The sequence below is a fragment of the Podarcis vaucheri genome (assembly GCF_965113315.1).
Source record: "Podarcis vaucheri genome assembly, chromosome: 5".
Taxonomy (NCBI): Eukaryota; Metazoa; Chordata; class Lepidosauria; order Squamata; family Lacertidae; genus Podarcis; species Podarcis vaucheri.
The window spans coordinates 85,474,218-85,495,452 of record NC_138763.1 but is presented as its reverse complement, the minus strand read 5'-3'; the positions used below and the strand labels follow the sequence as shown (position 1 = coordinate 85,495,452).

At 42.4% G+C, this 21,235-nt stretch overlaps 2 protein-coding genes across 4 annotated transcripts in view; one reads left to right on the top strand and one right to left on the bottom strand.

Moving 5' to 3' along the window:
* Window positions 1–9,508, bottom strand: part of POLR3A (RNA polymerase III subunit A) — a 59,682-nt gene extending 50,174 nt beyond the window's left edge. For both annotated transcript variants that reach the window (XM_082225117.1, XM_082225118.1), the window contains exons 1-4: window positions 9,333–9,508; window positions 7,018–7,153; window positions 6,100–6,237; window positions 5,099–5,270 (exon numbers count right to left, since the gene is read on the bottom strand). In XM_082225117.1, coding sequence (XP_082081243.1) covers window positions 5,099–5,270; window positions 6,100–6,237; window positions 7,018–7,153; window positions 9,333–9,376 — 490 coding nt within the window. In that variant the 5' untranslated portion in view covers window positions 9,377–9,508. The remainder of the gene's footprint in view (window positions 1–5,098; window positions 5,271–6,099; window positions 6,238–7,017; window positions 7,154–9,332) is intronic.
* Window positions 9,509–10,465: 957 nt separating this feature from the next.
* Window positions 10,466–17,735, top strand: RPS24 (ribosomal protein S24). 2 transcript variants are annotated; one of them, XM_082225157.1, is made up of 7 exons: window positions 10,466–10,555; window positions 11,182–11,247; window positions 12,558–12,767; window positions 14,445–14,555; window positions 15,236–15,253; window positions 17,134–17,157; window positions 17,654–17,735. In XM_082225157.1, exons 1-5 carry the CDS (start codon window positions 10,553–10,555, stop codon window positions 15,239–15,241), a joined length of 396 nt encoding a protein of 131 aa, XP_082081283.1. In that variant the 5' UTR covers window positions 10,466–10,552; the 3' UTR covers window positions 15,242–15,253; window positions 17,134–17,157; window positions 17,654–17,735. The 2 variants fall into 2 exon arrangements, with proteins under 2 accessions (XP_082081283.1, XP_082081284.1); XM_082225158.1 differs by lacking the exon at window positions 15,236–15,253.
* The last annotated feature ends 3,500 nt before the right edge of the window (window positions 17,736–21,235 follow it).

The window sequence follows — 21,235 nt, the reverse complement described above, 5'->3', positions numbered from 1 at the left end:
TTCATAATTGTCCTTATACAGATTCAAGTTTTTAGATGTTAAATTAACCCCTAGATATTTCACCTTCTTAACCACCGTCAGACCTGTCTCTTCTTGAAACTTATTCTTTTCCATATCTGTTAGGTTTTTCCCTAAGACTTTAGTTTTTTGTTTATTCAATTTAAATCCAGCTACCTGTCCAAATTGTTGGATTATTTCCAACACTCTTTTTGTACTAGTGTTTGGCTCCTGCAAGGTCAAAACCAGGTCATCTGCGAACGCTCTTAACTTATAATGTTTGGTTCCGACCTTTACACCTTTAACCTGCTGGTCGTCTCTAATCATGTTCAGCAACACCTCCAGGACCGAAATGAAAAGCAATGGGGAAATTGGGCACCCCTGTCGTGTTCCTTTTTCTATCTTAAGTTCCTCAGTTATTACATTGTTTACAATCAACTTAGCTTTTTGTTCGGAATATATTGCACCTATACCATTCTCAAATCCTTGTCCTACCCCCATCCCATGAAGATTCTTTTTCATAAAACTCCATGAAATATTGTCAAAGGCTTTCTCCGCATCCACAAATATCAAAACTGCTTTAGTATTTATGTTCACCTCTAACTTTTCCAAAATGTCTATTATATTCCTAACATTGTCTGAGAGGTGTCTTTTTGGGAGAAAGCCTGCTTGGTCTCTGTGAATCTTCTCCATCAGTACTCTTTTAAATCTTTTTGCTAAAATGTCTGCAAAAATTTTGTAATCCACATTCAGTAACGAAATTGGGCGGTAGTTCTTCAGTTGAGTCTTTTCAGTCTCTGTCTTTGGTATGAGTGAGATATATGCTTCTTTCCACGATTCGGGTGCCTTTTTTCCCTCTAAGATCTCGTTACAAACTTCCTTTAACGGTTGTATCAACCATTCCTTTAAAGATTTATAATATCTGGAAGTCAGTCCGTCTGGCCCTGGAGATTTGCCCAATTGCATGTCCTGAATGGCACCCTCTATCTCTTGTTCTGTTATTCTCTGGTTTAGATCCACCTTGCTATGATGAGAGATTTTTTGTAATCCATATTTATTAAGGAATTTATCTATGTCCTCTTCATTTTGTAATCCTTGGGAATAAAGTTTTTTAAAGTAACTCACAAAACAATTTCTTATCTCGTTGGGTTTAAATATATTTTTTCCATCCACTTCTAGACTTGTGACTGTATTTAATTTCTGTCTTTTCTTAAGTTGCCATGCCAGAAGTTTACCACATTTGTCTGCCGACTCAAATGTCTTTTGTTTCATTTGCTTTATTTTCCATTCTATCTCTTGGTTCATCAATTCCATATATTGTGTTTGATACAACTTAATCTCCCTCAAAATCTCCTGGGACTTTGGTTTTGATCTTAATTTTTTCTCTCCTTCTTTTATCTTTTCCAAATTTTTTTCCTTTTTCTCATTCTGTTTCCTCTTCTTTATTGAATTTTGTTGAATCAAAAATCCTCGCATCACAGCTTTACTTGCGTCCCAGATCACTCTTTTTTCCACCTCGCCCTTTAGATTGATTTCAAAATAGTCCTTTAGAGTTTTTTGGGCCTTCATGTGGATCTCTCTATCTCGAAATAGGGTGTCATTCATTCTCCATCTAAACTGACCAGTTGTTGTAAATTTCATTTCCATCTTCACGGCGTTATGGTCGGAACAGGTTTTTGGGCAGATTTCTACCTTCTTAATCTTCGGAGCCATTCCACTAGTAACCCATATTTGGTCGATTCTGGTCCAGGTCATCTTTGCATGGGAGAAAAAGGTTCCCTCTCTTTCAAGAGGGTTCCTTGTTCTCCAAATGTCTATTAAGTCCATATTTTCAGTCATTTCGAAGAAAGTCTTCGGGAGTCTCCCTTCTTTAGTAAGTGTCAGTCTTTGTGTCTTGTCCATGTTTGTAGAAACTACACCATTCATATCTCCCATGATTATCATATTGTATTCCAAATAATCCGTCAAAGTTTCATGGAGTTTTTTGAAGAATTCTGCTTTACCTTCATTTGGTGCATAGATCCCAATTATCAAAAATTTTTCTCCTTGTACCTGAATCTCCACCGCTAAATATCTTCCTTGTTCATCTTTGAACATCATTTTTGGAGCCCACTTCTCTTTTACATAAATCACAACTCCTCTTTTTTTCACTTTGTCCGACGAAATAAATTCTTGTCCCAATTTTTTATTCATAAGCAGTCTCCTGTGTGCTCTAGTTATATGGGTTTCCTGTAAGCAAATCAAGTCCAGTTGTTCTCTGTACAAAATATGGAATACTTGTCGTCTCTTCAAAGGACTGTTCATCCCATTACAATTCCAGCTAAGGAATTGCAGGGCCATCTTGTTATTTTTCTGGTATTCCTCCAACAGCTCCCAATTGTTGTTCCTCCTCTGTTGGTGGTGGAAGATTCTGTCCAAACGAAAGGTTCAGGATGTCTATTACACTCTTTTGCTCAGCAATTGGGTCTACAGTTCCTTTCTGTAAATCTTCTTGATTTCTTTGCAGGAACCTGTCTTTATCCTGTATCGTCTTTATTTTCACCTTCTTCCCCCTATAATCAAAAGACAGTCCCTGTGGAAATTCCCACCTGAAGAGAATGGTGTTCTTCTTCAACAGGTAGACCAAATCCTTATAAGAAGCTCTCAAGTCCAAAATATGTTTAGGAATGTCTTTAAAGATCTGTATCGGTGAGTTCCCAATTTGTAAGGCCTTTTCAAAGTGCAGTCTTAAAATTTTGTCTCTTTCCTCCTTCGATCTCAAGGTAATCAGACAGTCTCTCGGCGCCTTTCTGTTCTGTCTTCTGCCCAGTCTAAATGCTGTTGTAATTTTAAATTCGTCTTCCTCTAGATCTTCCCAGGAATCAGCAAACTCTTTCGTTAAAAAATCCGTAAGATTGTCTCCTTCGTCCTCTGGAATTGATCGTAGTTTCAAATTCCTTTCTTTTCTTTGTAGTTCCCACAATGCCAGAGTTGCGTCGTGGTCATAGACCTTCCTGGCAATCGGTTCTAATTTTTCCTGGGTCTCTCCAGCAATAGTTCTGGCTTCCTCCGCAATTTGACGTGTGGCAGAATTTTCTTGCGTAAGCCTGTTTATAGATTCTGTATTCAGGTCAAGTCTTGTTGTTAAATCTGTCAATTTCTGTGAATTCTCTGTCAATTTCTTGGTATTTTCTGCCGTCTGCTTTGTTAGATTCTCCAAAGACTGGTTTATCTTAAGAAGGGCTTGCGACACTGCATCCATGGAGACTGTTGTACCTTTTTCTTGTCCTGTTGTCACTGTAGGAGTTATGCCTGAGATCGAGCCTCTTTTCTTGTGTTGCTGTAGCTGTTGTTGATATTGCCTTGTCTTGGCTCTCGTGCTTATCTCATCTGCTGGGCCACTCATATCCCAAGGTCGTTTCCCACGAGAGCCTTCTCCTAAAGGAAAATTCCACTGTCCCAAAGCGTAGCAACTTTTAATTTACCCTCTAGAGGGAGCAAATCAAAATGTCCGCAAACAAAGGCAAAGAGTATTTAAAAAGCAGATTTATCGGGAGGCTTCTATATGTATCTTGCAACACTTTCCCAATAGATAGAGTCCCAGCCTTCCCTGATATATTGTGTCCACAGAGTCCCAAAACTTTGTAACAAATAAGCAATGAGATTTCCACTTTGTTACTTTCACAAGAGTCTAAAGTCAGTTCAGTGTTCCTTTGTTTTAATAGCAGTTTGTGCCAGGTTGAAGGCTGCAGAGAGTTCCCTTTCCTTTAAGTTGGTCATGCAGCTTATAAAATCACTTATTCCTCCCCTCTGCCCTGCAAGCTAGAGGGGATAGTCAAAGTCCAAATGTCGGATTCAAGCAGTTAAAGACAATATCCCATATGGATGCAGCTCAGTAACTTTCGTTGCTTTAATTGTCATGCAGTCGGGGGAAGGCAGACTTCCTTAATTTTCGCCTTTCCCGTTTTCAGCCTAATTTCAAGTAGTTTTGACACGAATAGAGGTTCAATCTTACTCACGGGTCTTTTTTGTCCAGATTATTCAGGAAGGGAATCGGCGCTCTCCACTAATGGCGACGCGGCTTCACCCTGCGGGCTGGGTAGCGATTCTCAGCACCGCGCTCCCCGTTGTCGTTCCGGAGCCTTTAAAAAGGCTCTTTCTGCGGTAAAGGGGGGCGCTTCAGGTGCCCACCGAATCTCCTTGTTCACAGGCTCCGTTCCTGTGATTTTAGGGGTCCCCCGCTTGCCGTAGCGGGTCAGACCCGAACTCGCAGAGCCGTCCTCTCTCCGGAGCTCGGAGAGGGAGCAGCCATTAGCGCTGGCGCCGAACCGGAAGTCCCAAATTGGTTTTTTTCAGGCATTACATAATCTCGGCTATAAAACAGCAACCAAGAAATTGCAGCGACTTTTAAAGTCAAGCAACAATTTTAAAAGCTGAGAGTGACAACCACATAGAAAATCTCAACAACAACAAAAATAAGACACTATCTATAATCAAATAGGGATGTGGTTGGCACTGTGGGTTAAACCACAGAGCCTAGGACTTGCCGATCAGAAGGTCAGCGGTTTGAATCCCTGTGACGTGGTGAGCTCCCGTTGCTCGGTCCCTGCTGCTGCCCACCTAGCAGTTCGAAAGCACGTCAAAGTGCAAGTAGATAAATAGGTACCGCTCCAGCGGGAAGGTAAACGGCGTTTCTGCTCTGGTTTGCCAGAAGCGGCTTAGTCATGCTGGCCACATGACCTGGAAACTGTACACCGGCTCCCTCGGCCAAAAAAGCAAGATGAGCGCCGCAACCCCAGAGTCGGCTACGACTGGACCTAACGGTCAGGGGTCCCTTTACTTATAATCAAATACCTGTGGTAATATGAGGCAGTCTTATACTGCCTATCTGTCCGTGAAGTATTTCTGAACCCTTCTGAATACCAGCTGCTGGAAACCGCAGAGCAGAGAGAGCTCTTGCACTTGGATCCCTGCTTGCAAGCTTCACATAGGCATCTAGCTCGCCACTGTGAAAACAGGATGCTAGTCCAGGTGGCCCCGTCTGATCCGTAAGGCTCTCAAGTTCTTAAGCGGTTCCAGACTCAAGTTGCTTAAGGACCAAAGGGCAGATTAATGCACTCACCATTAAAAGCCCCACAATACGGGCAGGTGTTCTTTTTTCTGCACTTTTCGGAGATCTTTTTTTTCAAACCCCGTTTCTGGAGGTAGGTCAAACCAGGTCTCTTCAGATAATCCAAAAACTGTTTCTGTTCTTCGAAGGTCAGCATGATACGGCAACAGGTCTTACAAATCATCTAGAGCAGAAGCAAAAAACACAATTTGCCGTCAACCAATACACCTTTGGACACTCCATAAATTTATATGCAGATACAGGGACACTGTGGAAGGCTGAATGAGTTGAGCTTCCTGTCATATATTCTTCTTCAAAGCTATGCTATGCAGTAAATCTAAGGAAATGGCAAAAGCCCAAATATCTATATGAATGCTTTTGGGAGGAGGGAGTCTATTCTACTGAGCACTTCATTAATAATAACTACTCAGAAACTTTATATATTGAACATCAGGTAAGCACAGTACTGTAATTAATTTCTAGTCCACCTTCCCTCCAGTAAGCTCAAGGCAGCATACAGTGGTGCCCCGCAAGACGAATGCCTCGCAAGACGAAAAACTCGCTAGACGAAAGAGTTTTCCGTTTTTTTAGTGGTTCCGCAAGACGGATTTCCCTATGGGCTTGCTTCGCAAGACGAAACGTCTTGCGAGTTTGTTTCCTTTTTCTTAAAGCTGCTAATAGCCGCTAAGCTGCTAATAGCCGTGCTTCGCAAGACGAAAAAACCGCAAGACGAAGAGACTCGCAGAACGGATTAATTTCGTCATGCGAGGCACCACTGTACATAGTTCTCTTCCTCTCCATTTTACCCTGACAAGAACCCTGAGAGGTAGGATAGGCTGAGAAAGAATGACTGACCCAAAGTCACCCAGTGATCTTCATGGCTGAGTGGGAATTTGAACCCTGGTCTCCTATCAGAGGACATCATCATAGGCAACGGCCCACAACAGGAACAGCATGTCAAGTGTCCCTCAATCTCTGTCATCTCCAGTCCTTGATATTAAATGCAACTTTACCTGCAAAATGCCTATCACGGCTTTGAAGTACCCCACATGGAAACAAGGCAACTCCAGGTCAATGTAGCCATAATGACCCAAACACTCCGCCAGATTCTTTCCACAAGTTTCACAGGGACGATCCTTCTCACTCGTACCCTTGGGAGTAGAAATGCATAAAACAATTAACAGTGGCGCCTTCTCTACATATCTTTAGGTGGCAGGCAAAAATATTCCTCTTCTCCCAGGACTTTGACTAATTAAACAATCTTTTAAACACACACACACACACTTTCTCTGTGTGCATTATTTTTGTTTGCTACTATGTTATGTATTTTTTGGGTTTTTATATTGTAAACTGCACTGTGGTTCTCAGATGAAGGGCAGTATAGAAATTTAATAAATCAAATTAAATAGATAAGATATTGTCAAGCTGCTCTCTGATGACACCCCACTACTAATTATGTGTCACAGGCGGTATATGGCTTTATTACTCCTTTGTAATCTTAGAACTCACATGGATCTTAGTTCTCGCAAGTCCACACACACATGCATCCATACACAATTATCTAGCCACAAATAAGCGTACATAACAAGTGCTCTTCTTTTCAGTAAAAGAAAACCAGACTACAGAAATCAAGCTTTATTTTAGCCTACAATTCTAGACCTCAAGTAAGTTTTTCATCAACATACATTTTGCACACTAGAAAAGACTGATATGATCTGAAAGCAATGGGTTCATAAAAAACATTTTTGGAATGTAAGCATCCAAAGCTGTTTTATATTGTCAAGTCACCCATCTCTCGCCTATCTCCACTGCCTGACAGCAGTTCCACAGGTTGAGTTTTTTCAAAGTCCTGCAACCTAGATCCTTTCTAACTAGAGATACTTTATACTACTTTGCATTGTGGGATATGATTGAACAACAAAAGGTCTTACCATTCGGTGGTCCAGTACACCATACTGCAGAGGTGAATGATTGTTGTCTTGACTGTATAGGTTTTTACTAACCACCTGGATGTGAGCCTGCTGTCGCATCTCTTCTGGAGACTTCATCCCAAAGCAGATGTGGCTTCTAGAACAGAAAACACCACCAGATATATCACAAAATGGAGATACGCTGGATGACTATTTTGAAGTCTCTGCTTATACAGAGAGTGACTTGCCTCTGACAAGTAAGCAATACCAAGAATCCAGCACACCAGACTTCTGTATTTATATCTTGCAGCCTTCTAAGCACAATTCAGTGTGCGGACTTTAGCATATAAAGCCATGAGTGGCCTGGCCCCAACAGACCACCCATTGTAATCTCCAATATTGGTCAAGAGTCTCCCTTAAATGTACGATTCACATAAGACACGAAGCCTTATTTGGCTAGCTCAAGACTAAGCCAAAAAGTGAATTAAAAACAGATATTTTCCTGAGTATTGCACATACCCCGACACCATAAACAAGCGCTCATGTACACAGACAGCAAGGATGCTTGAGTTTAATAGCTGGATCTTATCCTCTTCCCTTCTATAGTCTATCTGTCAGAATGTGAAGTGAGGCAAGAAGCAAGAGGTAGGAGCTCACTCTACGTTACACTGTGGAAAAGTAGATTTTTAAAGATTTTTTTTTATTTCTGCGACTAGTTGCCATTAGATAATATAATGAAATGTTGTTGGGTGGCTAGCGATGCTGAAACTTCTAGAAGCACAGCCACAGGTGATGGAAAGCATGAAGTCCCTGATGCCTCCTCACTTAACAACATAAAAACAGCCTGGTGATTTCAACAGAAGAGACCAGCAACCACCTGAGATTTCCTGCTGCTTTGTCTTTCGTTTTGGTATTTAACATTTTATCCAGCGTAAGACAAGCCTGCTGGATCCGGCCAAGGGCCAATCTTGTCCAGCATCCTGTTCTCACCGTGGCTGATCAAATGCCTGTGGGAAACCAGCAAGCAAGATTCGATCCCAAGAGCCCTCTCCCCTCCTGTGACTTCCAGCAACTGGTTGGTACAGTGGTACCTCTAGTTACAAACTTAATTGTATTCAGAAGCATTGCTGGCTACATCTGTGGAGGCAGAGCATAGCCACCATGTCTAGCAGCTATCGACAGCCCTCCACAAATTTGTCTAATCCTCTTCTAAAGCCATCTAGGTTGGCGGTCATCCTGTGGGAGCAAGTTCCATCCTTTAAACTATGTGCTGTGTAAAGAAGTACTTTCTTGAGGGCACAGGCTGAAGAAACTCTGTGTATAAGGATGCAAACCTCCCACAAACTTATACAGCGGCACCTCAGGTTAAGTACTTAATTCGTTCCGGAAGTCCGTACTTAACCTGAAACTGTTCTTAACCTGAAGCACCACTTTAGCTAATGGGGCCTCCTCCTGCTGCCATGCCACTGGAGCACGATTTCTGTTCTCATCCTGAAGCAAAGTTCTTAACCTGAAGCACTATTTCTGGGTTAGTGGAGTCTGTAACCTGAAGCGTATGTAACCCGAGGTACCACTTTATGGGACAATCAACATGCATGATATAGAACCACAGAATCCTACAACCATGGGGAAATGCTGACTACAAGAGGAAGGCATGTTTAAATACTACAGAAAATTACTTTTTTGTATTATTTTACTTTATTCCCCCACCCTAATGAAGTCCCAGGGCAAGCTACGCTTGCAAAAGAGAAAATGCAAGCAGAACATATAGCTATCTAATGTAAACAAAATTGCATATATTTAGATTTCCAAAATACTTCCTTTTCTTTCTTTTTTTGGCTGAGCTAAAAATAGATTTATCCCAGGATAAGCAAAGAAGACAAAAACTTTAAGAAAGAATGGGGAAATTCTATAATTTATTTAGGGGACCACTGTAAGCAGATGAAAACAATAGCAGGATTTGAATAACACTTGTAATGTAACAACCACTGTGGACAATTATGGACAGATACAAAATATGGATTCTGAAATAATATGCAGTTGAAAATGCTGACAATAAGGGGAGGGGGATGCTGGGAAGTCTGGAGAACTCTCTAAATGTGGATATTTGTACTTGGTATTGTTATAACTCTACGCTTGTAAAATCAAATAAAAATCATTTTCAAAATAAATAAATAAAAATAAATGATCCCTTCTGCTTTCCAAAAGGGGCTCTTCGTAAGGTGCCTCCCGTGCTGCTGCACCATTCCCCTCCACACCACTCAACGGACCACTTTCCTCGCCCCCCAAACGTGACAAGCTTCTTCTTCGCCGCCCCCCCCCCGAGTCCCGCTTACATCTTCTTGGCCACGTCCGTCTCGCGGAACTGCTCCTTCACCATGGCGGCGGTTCCCCTCTCTCGCCCGGGGACGGCGCAAGGAAAGAGAACGGAGCCGTGCGGAGCCAACGCCGCCGCCGCCTCCTCCTTCCCCCGAGCGAGCTGCACACCGGAGCCGGCAGACGGGCATCGGGCGCGTGCGTCGCCGCGAAGGGTCGCCGCAGCCACCCGGCGTCGCAGCGCCACCTAATGGCCGGAGGTGCGACGAAAGGGAAGGAGAGCGCGCAGGTGAGAGAGCGCGCGCGGGGGGGGGGCGACCCACCTATCAGCCGCCCCAGACCAGAGAAAGTTGTATTATTATTATTATTATTATTATTATTATTATTATTATTATTATTATTATTATTGAATTTCTACGGCTCCCAACACCCGAGGATCGCAGGGCGGTTTGGAACCACAACTATATTGCGCATTTTGGTACTTTCGTATTGCAAAATATTTTTTTGCTTCCCTACCTTTTCATTAATTAGCCCTTTGCTGATTAAACCATCTATTGTGGCCTTTTAAAGTGTGTGCATTCGTTTGTTCTTATTGTATGGTATTTTTGTGTTTTTCTTTTTAATAATATTTTTATTAGTTTCCCAAATTATTACAAATCCGCCCAAATGACTTTAATGTAATGCAATTTCTTAAAATCAGGTTTCCCACTCCCGTTGCGAGCATACGTCCACCTCTTCTTCCTATTGCCACAACTTGTTTAATATCCAGGTCATCTTTTAATAGTTGTTGTCCATTCTTACAGCAAGCTGCAATTTTTGTGTTTTTCTACTGTAAACCGCCCTGTGTTTCTTCAGACGAAAGGCGGCACAGATATTGAATATATAACAGTCATCTATCAAGTGAAGCTGTGAGATTAGCTGGCAGGCGAGCGGTGCCTTATGACAGGCAACCTTAAAGGGTTTAAAGCCGACGTTGTTTGTCCTCACGGTACAAAGAAAAGCCGACACGCAGGTCAGCGATTTGGAAACGAGTTTCTTTTCTTTCTTAGTAAAGAGGTCACCCAGGCATCCGTACCGACACTCGGAAGTCTCTATGGTCGCCCGTCGACTTCCGTCGACGCGTTTTCTGTGCCCTCCCCCTTTGGACGCGAAGGCCCGCCTCCTTTTCCTCCGCGCGAGCGCCGCTATATGATTGGCTGCCGAAAGTTCCTTCCTTCCTTTTGCCGGAGACGCCGCCAAGATGGTGAGTTCTCATCGGGCTCCCCCGAGTTCCCTGGGAGAGGCGGCTTCAATCCGAATTAGCCCCGCGCCATCCTTTTCCCGCTGGCCTTCGGAGCGGCTGCTCTCCCTTCAGCGGGGCTTTCTGGTTGTGCTGGGCCTGTTATTGGGCGGGAGGAGGGAGTTTTAGGTGTCCGGCTCGCGCTCTGAACGGCGCACCCCCCCTCCACCGCTCTGCTTTCGGGCTTAGTGTGCGGCCTGGTCTACCAATAAACGGGGATGGCGGTGTGTGTGTTATATCAAAATGCCCTCTCCTGTACCAGCTTTCTGCCAAAGTACTGCTGCTGTTTCTGTATCTCCAATTTTCATCATCCCTTGCCGTGCTTGCCGGGGCTGGTGAGAATTTGGGAATCTCAACCACTTGGAGGGCGCCGGATTTATGGAAGGGCTACTAGTTCAATGCATCGCTATTTTATCTCATTGTTTTATTTCTTATCTGCCAAAACTTCAAAGGCAGGGTGGGGGTAGGTAGCAGTTTATACCCCTCCCTTTAAAAATAGTTGAAATTTGGCACTTTAAGGTAGCTTCAAATCGTTGCACTGGCAGACATTAATACAAACGGTGTCTTGGAATTTGGTTTTTTTGTTGCAGAACGACACGGTCACCATCCGAACAAGGAAGTTCATGACCAACAGGCTGCTTCAGCGTAAGCAGATGGTGAGGCAGATGTGTTAATACTTTTATTTGATTCATTCATAATCATAGCCTAATTTTCACGTACATAAAGTTCTATGTCTGTGTTAAAGCTGAGGTTGGTAAATTTAGTGACTTCAGTTTTCCCCCTGGATTAATTAGTAATATAGCATTATATTTTGGGACGCTACAGTGTGTTGATCTGTTTTTGTTACTGTGCTAATATCTTGAGTTGCAAAGTTTCTTGAATGGTTATCGAGAAGTTTTATTTTAGATTGCTAAAATATCTGATGAATTGTCATGCTCCCCCCACTGTTAATGTTATTTTTTGGCATGATAACATACTGTGGCATAGCAAGGAGTGCATTGGAAAGCTGGAATGGTTCCAGCTGGTTTGTCAATCTTTCTATGTGAGGGTAAATAAGGGCTACTCAGATTTATCAATCTTTTATTCATTTATATGTTGAATGTATTGTTAACTTTCTAGTTCATAAGTTAATATATATTTGAACACCAGTGATCCCGCCTTCCAACTGAAACTAGCTGTAATAGACTCAGAACTTAAGAATGCTTTGTACAGGAAGACTAGAAGCTAAAGAAATTACTAGCTATATTCCAGAATGTGGCAGTGGAACCTGAATTTTCCCCTAACAAATGTTTCTGTACTGCTTCTCATTCCCATGTTCAAAAGTTTATATTGCATCCTAATATATATGTTCCACACAGGGCATTGCTACCATTGTGCTAGGAGCAACTTGTACTCTGATGTGCATGTTTTGCCTTGTGGTTTACGCTTCCTGTGATACTGAAGCAGTCTTAAATGACAGAAAAGCCCTTAAAGTGCATTGCATATAAAGAAAACCAGTATAGCACAATCAGCTGGTGGAATTCATTCGATTTGCTATTTTAGATGTTTCCACTGCACCAGCACATTGGTTTGCCAGAGAGAACATTTTGCCGCACATGCTACTTGGGCTTCTCCCGACTCCTTGGAACCAATTTTGAGGGGAGGGGAGGAAAGTTCTATTAAAGAAGCCCTTATAAAGTTCTTCCACTGACATTAGGTGAAACCTACCCAGTAGATTTTTGCAGGACTGCCATCTGCACTATGTGCAAAAAGTATGTAAATATAAATAGGTTTTTTTATTGCCACCTGAATAACATCAGTGCTGGGGGACAGCTGGATTTCCGTAGAGGATGTTTAGGGTCTACATGTGTGTGACAAAATAAAGTAGCTCACAAATAGTAACTTTTGTGAAGCTCTTTGCATTCATAGGTCTCCCCCCCCCAATACATAAAAAATGTTTAATGTTTTGCCAATTCTGTATTTATAGGTGATAGATGTTCTTCATCCTGGAAAGGCCACTGTTCCCAAAACTGAAATCCGTGAAAAGTTGGCCAAAATGTACAAGACAACCCCAGATGTCATTTTCGTCTTTGGCTTCAGGACTCATTTTGGAGGTGGGAAGACAACAGGCTTTGGCATGATCTACGATTCCCTCGACTATGCAAAGAAAAATGAACCAAAGCACAGACTAGCCAGGGTAGGCTTCTTCGATTCTTTACCTTGTTTGGACAGACTGGGGTGGTCGTGCCAAATGGTTTTTCTCTTTCTGGGACCTTTTGAAGCGTTTGTTCTGTTAAAATTGCACTCTTCCTGTTGAATTTTTGATTTTAAAATGGTATCTTAAACTATTCTTGTACTTAGTGGTATTAAGAAGGTTGATATTAATTACACCAGTATTTTATTTATATCTGTGTATCTTGTCCGTCCCTTCATTGCAGTGAACCTTTTGCATGCAAAGCAGATGCTGTGCTCAGTTGGGATAGCTAAGTTGGTTGAGCATCAGACTCTTAATCTCAGGGCTGTGGGTTTGAGCCCTACATTGGGCAAAAGATTCCTGCATTGCAGGGGATTGGACTAGAAGACGCTTGTAATCCCTTCCAACTGTGTACAATTCCACGATTCTCCCATGGTTAACTTGTAACAACTTCCTGTTCCTATAAATGCTTGCCATTACAGTCCTGCTAGGAGCCAGTGTGGTGTAGTGGTTAAGAGCAGTAGACTCATAATCTGGTGAACCAGGTTTGTGTCTCCGCTCCTCCACATGTAGCTGCTGGGTGACCTTGGGCTAGTTACACTTCTTTGAAGTCTCTCAGCTCCACTCACCTCACAGAGTGTTGTGGGGGGAGGAAGGGAAAGCAGAATGTTAGCCGCTTTGATAATCCTTCGGGTAGTTATAAAGCGGGATATCAAATCCAAACTCTTCTTCTTCTTCTTCTTCTTCTACTGAAATTGCCAACGTCGCCACTTTTTAGTGTGCCTACATACATCATGAGAGGCCTGGGTACCAAGTCTTGTGAGGAAAGGTTCAAATGATCTGGGTGTGTTGAGCCTGGCTTAGAGTTTAGAACATGACAATGAGAGCCATCTTCAACTTTTGAAGGGTTGTCAAATAAATGAGAGAGTGAATTTGCCTTATGTCGCTTCAGAGGCCACAACTTGAATTACCGTCGTACCTTTGGAAGTTGAACAGAATCCATTCTGGAAGTCTGTTCAATTTCCAAAACGTTTGGAAACCAAAGCGCAGCTTCTGAATGGCTGAAGGAAGCTGCGGAAGCCCCATCGGATGTTTGGCTTCCAAAAATAGTTCACAATCTGGAACAGTCACTTCCGGGTTTGTGGCGTTCGGGAGCCAAAATGTTTGAGAGCTAAGCTGTTCAAAAACCAAGGTACGACTGTATTGGGTTCAAATGAGAAGAAAAAGCATTTTACAAGCTGTTCAGTATTGGAGTCAACTGCCTTGGAAGCTGGTGGGCTCTGCTTTGTTACATTTTTAAGTAGAGACTGAATGTCCACCTACCAGGGATGTTGTACAGTGGTACCTCGGGTTACGAACTGTCCTGCTTATGAACGCTTTGGGTTATGAACTCCGCAAACCCGGAAGTAGGTGTCCTGGGTTGCGAACTTTTCCCCGGGATATGAACACAATCTGCTTCCAGGGCCACGGGAGGCCTATGTAGGGAATGCACGCTTCAGGTTAAGAATGGACTTCTGGAATGAATTAAGTTTGTAACCTGAGGTACCACTGTAGTGGATTTCCTTCATTGGCAGCAGGATTGGACTGGATGTCTTTTGAGATCCTTTCCAATGCTGTGACTGTCCAAGGTTAAATGCCAGTGTGTACTTTGAGTGATTTACTTTGCTTTCCTTTTACTAGCATGGTTTGTATGAAAAGAAAAAGACTTCAAGGAAACAGCGTAAAGAACGTAAGAACAGGATGAAGAAAGTCAGAGGAACAGCTAAAGCAAATGTTGGAGCTGGCAAGAAGGTAAGTTCAACCCATCAGTGCTCATAAGCGCAGTCATTGCTGTAACTATATTGGATGTTTCATGACAAAAATAACCTTTTCCTTTTCTTTCAAATTTCAACTTTTACTTGTGGATTGCAGAAGGTAACGCTGAGATGCTGCGTAGTTCTTAGCTTCTCAAGTAGTTTAGCTTTTGTGCATCTCTTATTACTTAGTAGATAACAAAGTAAACAGGTAACAATACCTAGTCTCCAAAGTCTTCATCTGAAGATGGAGTGTTTTGGAGTGTCTTTTTCCCACCCTTTCCCTCTTGCGTAGCTAAAGTAGATCTTGCCTGACCCCATCCTGTCCTGCCTTACCCTCCAAATTAGCACATACTACTGGCAACTAAATGAGACTTGAAATGTCCCTCAGTAAAGTGGGTACAGGTAAATAGAAAAACACTTCCTGGCATTTAATGGAGTTGAAACGTGGAGCATTCAAGTTGAATACAAGTTTTGCTTAACATATAACAGTGCAGAAATCAGACTTAAACCCAGTAGGCATTTTTAACATAAGCATGGTTTAAATTTGGATTTTAAATAGCCTTGAGTTCAACCTTTTCATTAAATGACTGACTTACTGTAAATTCAATCTTTTGATTAGTAGTAATCCTTTACTTTCAACTTTTTTCCTACTTTCTTGGGATTCTTGTTGATCAGAAATGAAGTGCCTAGCAGGTACCGAGAATAAGCATGGATGTGATTGCGTGTATTATGCATCACTTGCTTGACTTCCTAATGCTCCCTTGCTTTGTGTGTGTTTTTGCTTTGGAACAAAGTTTTCCTGCCTCTATAGATTTTAATTTCCAGTAGGAAATCCTTTGCTGTAGTATCAGGCAGGTTTGTAAGCTTAAATGTGCTGTAGTTAATATACAACATGTATAAATTGAGTAGCATCCCCCGTATTGAGAACAAGCGTGGCCCTAGATGTCTAAAATGTATGTTGCATGTTCTCACTTAGTGTGCAACAACCTTCTTGAAAGCGTGGTGAAGTTTCATGCTTCAGGCTAACCATACATCAAGGCAAATATTCTGCTTATAAAAACACTACATTGCGGGCTGAATTTACATGTGAGAACTGCTTATAGCTGAACAAGTTGGTAACTAAAACACTCGAAATCCTGTTCCCTTCTGTTGAATGGTGAGGATTTAGTCCTCTTTTCTTTTTTTAATGCAAGTGGCAATTCATACACTATAAAAACTCATATTGTTCTAGGCTTTAACTTTTATCTGAGGCTTTCAAATAGTTAAATGTACCTCCTGCTTCACCACAAGCACAGAACAGTCCCATTATCCAGGACCACAAACCCCTCAGTTTATCTATACTTTCCTGTATTCTAGTGGCTGCTGAGCTATGGAGTACAGTCATACCTCGGGTTAAATGTGCTTCAGGTCGAGCATTTTCAAGTTATGCTCTGTGGCGACCCGGAAGTAATGGAGTGCAGACGCTCAAAATGACGTCACTCGCATGCGCGGAAGTGGCGACGCGCAGATGCGTGTTACGTTCTACTCAGGATGCGAACGGGGCTCTGGAACGGATCCCGTTTGCATCCAGAGGTACCACTGTAGAGAGGAATATGGCCTGATGCTGTTACATAGGTCACATAGTGTGGCTCACTGCTGCATATTAGCAATTGCATATTCTAAATATAATTGCAAATGCACACCAAGTATTTGAATCCTTGTATAGTAGACCTTATCATACCACTTAGGCTTGTACATTGATATGTGTTTATTTAGTAAGTGTCCTGGTTTTTTGTGAGAAGCTTCTTTTTAGTACTGGGAGGCAAGGAATTGTTCGCCTTTTGTCTAGTTTGCAATAATCCCCCTTAAGTTGCGAACAACTTACCCTTAACCGTGGCAAACTGCTTCTTAAGCTATTCACTTGACAAGCAGCCAGCTCCTAAGTAACTGTGGCTATTTTCTCTCACCTTCAAAATCGTCCTGCAACTTGACTTTTTCTCACCTAATCCTTTGTGTTTCATCGCTGTACTATTTATGCTGCAAACTTGGGTCTTGACACAACTGAAACAGGAAGCCTGCTAATAAGATTCTGGGCCTGATTCTTTAGTTAGCCCAAGGCTACAACTAAAATTAATTCTGTATACATGTAAGGTATGGAAATACAGTGGTGCCCCGCAAGAAGAATGCCTCGCAAGACGAAAAACTCGCTAGACGAAAGAGTTTTCCGTTTTGGAGGTGCTTCGCAAAACGAATCTCCTATGGGCTTGCTTCGCAAGACGAAAATGTCTTGCAAGTTCCTGCGGGTTTTTTCCCCTCCCCCCCCTTTTTCTAAGCAGCTAAGCCGCTTATCAGCTGATCCGATAAACTGATAAGCCGCTAATAGCGCTAATCCGTCAATGGGCTTGCTTCGCAAGACAAAAAAACCGCTAGACAAGAATCACAGAACGGATTCTTTTCGTCTTGCGAGGCACCACTGTAGGTGCCATCCAGTAGTGTAAAAACAATGTTACATAGCCTAAAGGGGTTGTCTTGTCTTTTAAATGAAAATGATGTGATTAAAGATGTACTGACATCTTTTTCTCTCTTTCTTACAGTGAGCCAGCAGTGGATTTTAACAGGTAAAAGTACATCCATCCTTCATTGCTGAGGGACCTGCTTATTGCTAGTCTCTTCAGAAGTTCATTCCTCCTGAAGGCTGTCTGATAACTGATGGTTAACTTCCTTCATTGGGGTTCTTTAAAAACCTCCTTTAGGTGCATGTCACAGTAACTATCATAAATACCTGCAGCAGGGAGTAGTTCTTCCTTGAAGGGTATTGTGGGGAGTGATCTGGCTCCTCAGCACAGCCTAACTCCTCCCATCTTCAAGGGTTGGGGAAAGAGGTGGGCAGAGAAGTCAAAGTTAAAATGCACCCCACATTATCTTCAGAGTCTTCTGAACAGTTGGGGCAACTGGCTGGATTGAAATTGCCACACAATTGAAAAATCCCTTTTAGACATGCTTGTCAAAAAAATTTTACTTACAGTTTGCGGGGGGAGAATTCCTTAGCTTTATAGAACGAACGTATATTTAGTGCACGATATTGAGTGACATTCTCTTCCCTTTCCTTTACAGAAATTAAATTATCCTGGCAGAAAATATATGGAGATTGTACTGTTGTGTTGCATTCCGGTCAAATAAATTCTGTGAAAACTCAGATGATGGGCTCCTAGAATTTACTTGATAAATGTAGCATAATTCAGATCTGTAGCTTAAAAAAAAAGAAAGAAAGAAAAGTATCTCTTAATGTTGCCCTGGCGGTTAATCAGATTGGAAGGTCTTGTGCCTTGAGTAGGGATTGAGTGGGGAATTAGGCTTTATGCATAAGATGGTTACACTAGCCTAGAAACATACAGCCAGAGAATTGGCTTGTTGGATCAAAACTCAATGTGAAATTCTGACCTTGTATGCTGCTTTCATTAGATTTTATAGGTCACAGTGGTACAATTGACAGTACAAGCAACAAGCCATCAGAATTCCCCTGTATGCCCTGCTCCCCCAAATATCTCCTGCACAACCCTCCCTGTGTCAACTCGGCATGTAGTTCTGCCCGAGACCTAGTTTTTCAGGGAACTCCCTATTTTGGGTTGTTTCTGCTTGCTACTTTTGTCTCTTAATCAGCTTTCCTAGTACTCCTTCCCACCCATAATATACAGCTCCTCTCATCTTTAGTACTGTGAAGTTTCCTCAGCCTCAAAGTTATATAAGCTGCATAATAAGGAACTACTGGTGTAAATGACAACACTTATTTTTTTTTCTTCTCGCCCTGCCTCAAAAGTTTCCTGCAATGCTTTGTGATAGTGCAGAAAAGTGGTTTTCAAGCAGTTTGAGGAACCCCAGGGTTCTTTTGAGAGATCCATGGTAGGTACACACGCTTCATTGAAAGATTCCTCCACACTACAGACGTACCTTGGTTTTGAAATTTAATCCGTTCCGGGAGTCTGTTTGACTCACGGAGCAGTTTTAAAACCAAGGCGCGGCTTCCGATCGGCAGCAGGAGCCTCCTGCAGCCGATCGGAAGCCACACTGGACGTTTGGCTTCCAAAAATCATTTGAAAACCGGAACAATCACTTCTGGTTTTTGATTGTTCAGGAGCCGAAACGTTAAGAGTTTGAAGACGTTCGGCTTCCGAGGTTCCACTGTACTGCAGATCTTTCTGCAGTGTGCAATTACAAGAGAGTGATGTGTTCTGGGTCTCATTCTTTGGTTATAGCAATGAGGACTAGAGACTTGTCAGTGCCTCCAACTTGAACTGTCACAGAACACGCCTTTAAAAATTCTACGCTGCAGTGGGTTTCTCAGGCTGACGCTCAGGTGCTCCTTAGCAAATGAGCTGATACAAAAGGGGTCCTCTGAAAGGATATTTTTAAAATCACATGGAACATGAAGAAAAACATTCTCGATAGGGAACTCAACCTATAACTTCCTCAGCATTGGCGCAATCTCTTCAGCAGCTGCAAGAGTCTTCACTTTCTTTTTTTGAAAGTGCTTTTCAGTTGATGGGTCTGATGTGGTAATGATGCCTCTGGGACCTAATTACTAAGAAAATGGCAATTAGCCCTTCACACCAGATTTTCCCAATGTGCTACCTCTTGAAGTGTCTCACTCACTTGTGTCAACATATTTGGGGTAGCTTTTCTGCTGAGAAGGAAACGGCAAAAAAAAAAAGACTGAATAGTTATTTATAGAAGGAACAGCTTCTTTTTGACATGTGGCCGGTGTATTTTTAGGTTTTAAATTTGTTGAAGCCAATGTACTTTGTGAGTTCACATAAATGGAAGTGTCTTGCTCCTGAGTTCAGGAATTACTAGATTTAGTAGTGCCATGTTTCCTGTCAAACAATGCTTTGGGTTCAATATGTTGCCGTGAGAGCAGCTTAGAAAGATTCCCAACTTCTTTCAGGGAAATCCAGCAGGTAAAAAAAAGTTTTCCCCTGTTACTGCATCTGTATATGGGTTAATATGGCCTGTCAGGTTAGGTCTCAAGAAGCTTGCTGATGTGTGATGCTCTGAGGTCTAAGGCTACTGTGGTACAGCAAATGACTTCTGACAAGTTACACCTCTTGCAAGTGTATTTCCAGAGGAGGGATCAAAGCAATAGTTTTGGAGGATGTTGATTTTTAAAAAAAGGAAATTCAGTTTATTACCCCTGCAAGGGTGCCCTCGTTCATTGTCTCCTCAGACAGAAGGGTGCTAACCTCTTTCTCCCCTGCACACCAAAAAAGACCTTTTGATGTGCTCTTGGTAAACATTTGGTAGTACTGTATGCCAGCAGTAACGCTGCACAGAATAATTGCATGAGGACAGGCTGGTTAGTCTTTCTTATGCAGTTCAGAGTCCCAATACTCGCTTCCACTAGCAGTAATATTAAAAACAAACTTTGACTTGCTGTTGGTGAAACATTGCTCAACTTCACGTTCGTAAAATGTAAGCTTTATGAAATTTATAAGCCATGCTTTGAATAGCTGTATTGGAAAATAAGGCAGGAAAGGTTTAAAAGACACTAAAATGCAGTTCTGCTTGAAAGAAGCATTTTGTATTCTGCTAGTTGTCACTAGAGGGAAGTGTAACCACAGCAGCTGAAGCCAAAGAGGCAGTCTCTCTTTAAACAATACTGCAGAAGGCACGTTCTCTCCAGCAATATAAAACCATGGCTTCACCTCCCCTCCCCTCCCCCAAATGTTGCTGAATTCCAGCTCCCGCCAACATGACCAATGGGCAGGGATGATGAGAGCCGTCCAACAACACTGGGAGGCTCCCAAATTCTCTTTCTCGTCTATACAGTGGTACCTCTGGTTATGAACTTAATTCATTCCGGAGGTCCATTCTTAACCTGAAACTGTATTTAACCTGAGCTACCACTTTAGCTAATGGGGCCTCCCACTGCCGCTGTGCCGCCGGCACACGATTTCTGTTCTCATCCTGAGATAAAGTTCTTCACTCGAGGTACTACTTCTGGGTTAGCGGAGTCTGTAACCCGAAGTGTTTTTAACCTGAGGTACCACTGTATTAAATAAAGCAGAGTGGTCGCTTGGTTGTATTCTTAAAAAAATAATGTATTAATGTTTCATCCTTATTCCACAGTATTAACGGCTTGAATAAACATATTTAAAAGGGTCCAATGGATTTGGTGCAAAGTCAAACTGGACGCTGTATAGAGTAAAGAAGTTATTGGCACCTGCCAATTCAGAGGAACGTACTAGTGTAGCAAGCAGTATTTGCCCCACAGGCACAGCTTCTGTGCAGAGAGCTAAAAGACAGATTGAAGATCAGGAAAAACTTGCACAGGGCCTAGGACAGGAGGAGAGTTGTGGTATAACTGGTAGCATAGCGCTCTCCCACTTATTTTTCTATGGTGGTTGGTGGAGGGGAGGGCAGTTTGGCTTCAGATACCTGAGAAATAACCATTTGCATTGTGGAACCTAATCCCTGTTTCAGCCTAATCTGAGGGAAAAGTCAAGATGGGTGGTACAACTGCTTCTATTGCGATGAGGGTGAACTTTTGCAGTGGGTGGTGTTTTGCAGCCATGGAGGCTCCCAACGTGGTTGAGAAGCCTCCTTGGATTCAAAGGGCTCTCGTGAGAGAGGGTGAGCTTGGGAGGACAGGCAAAATAGCTCTGCCGCATTCAACCAATGCCTGAAGAGGATGTTTGAGGT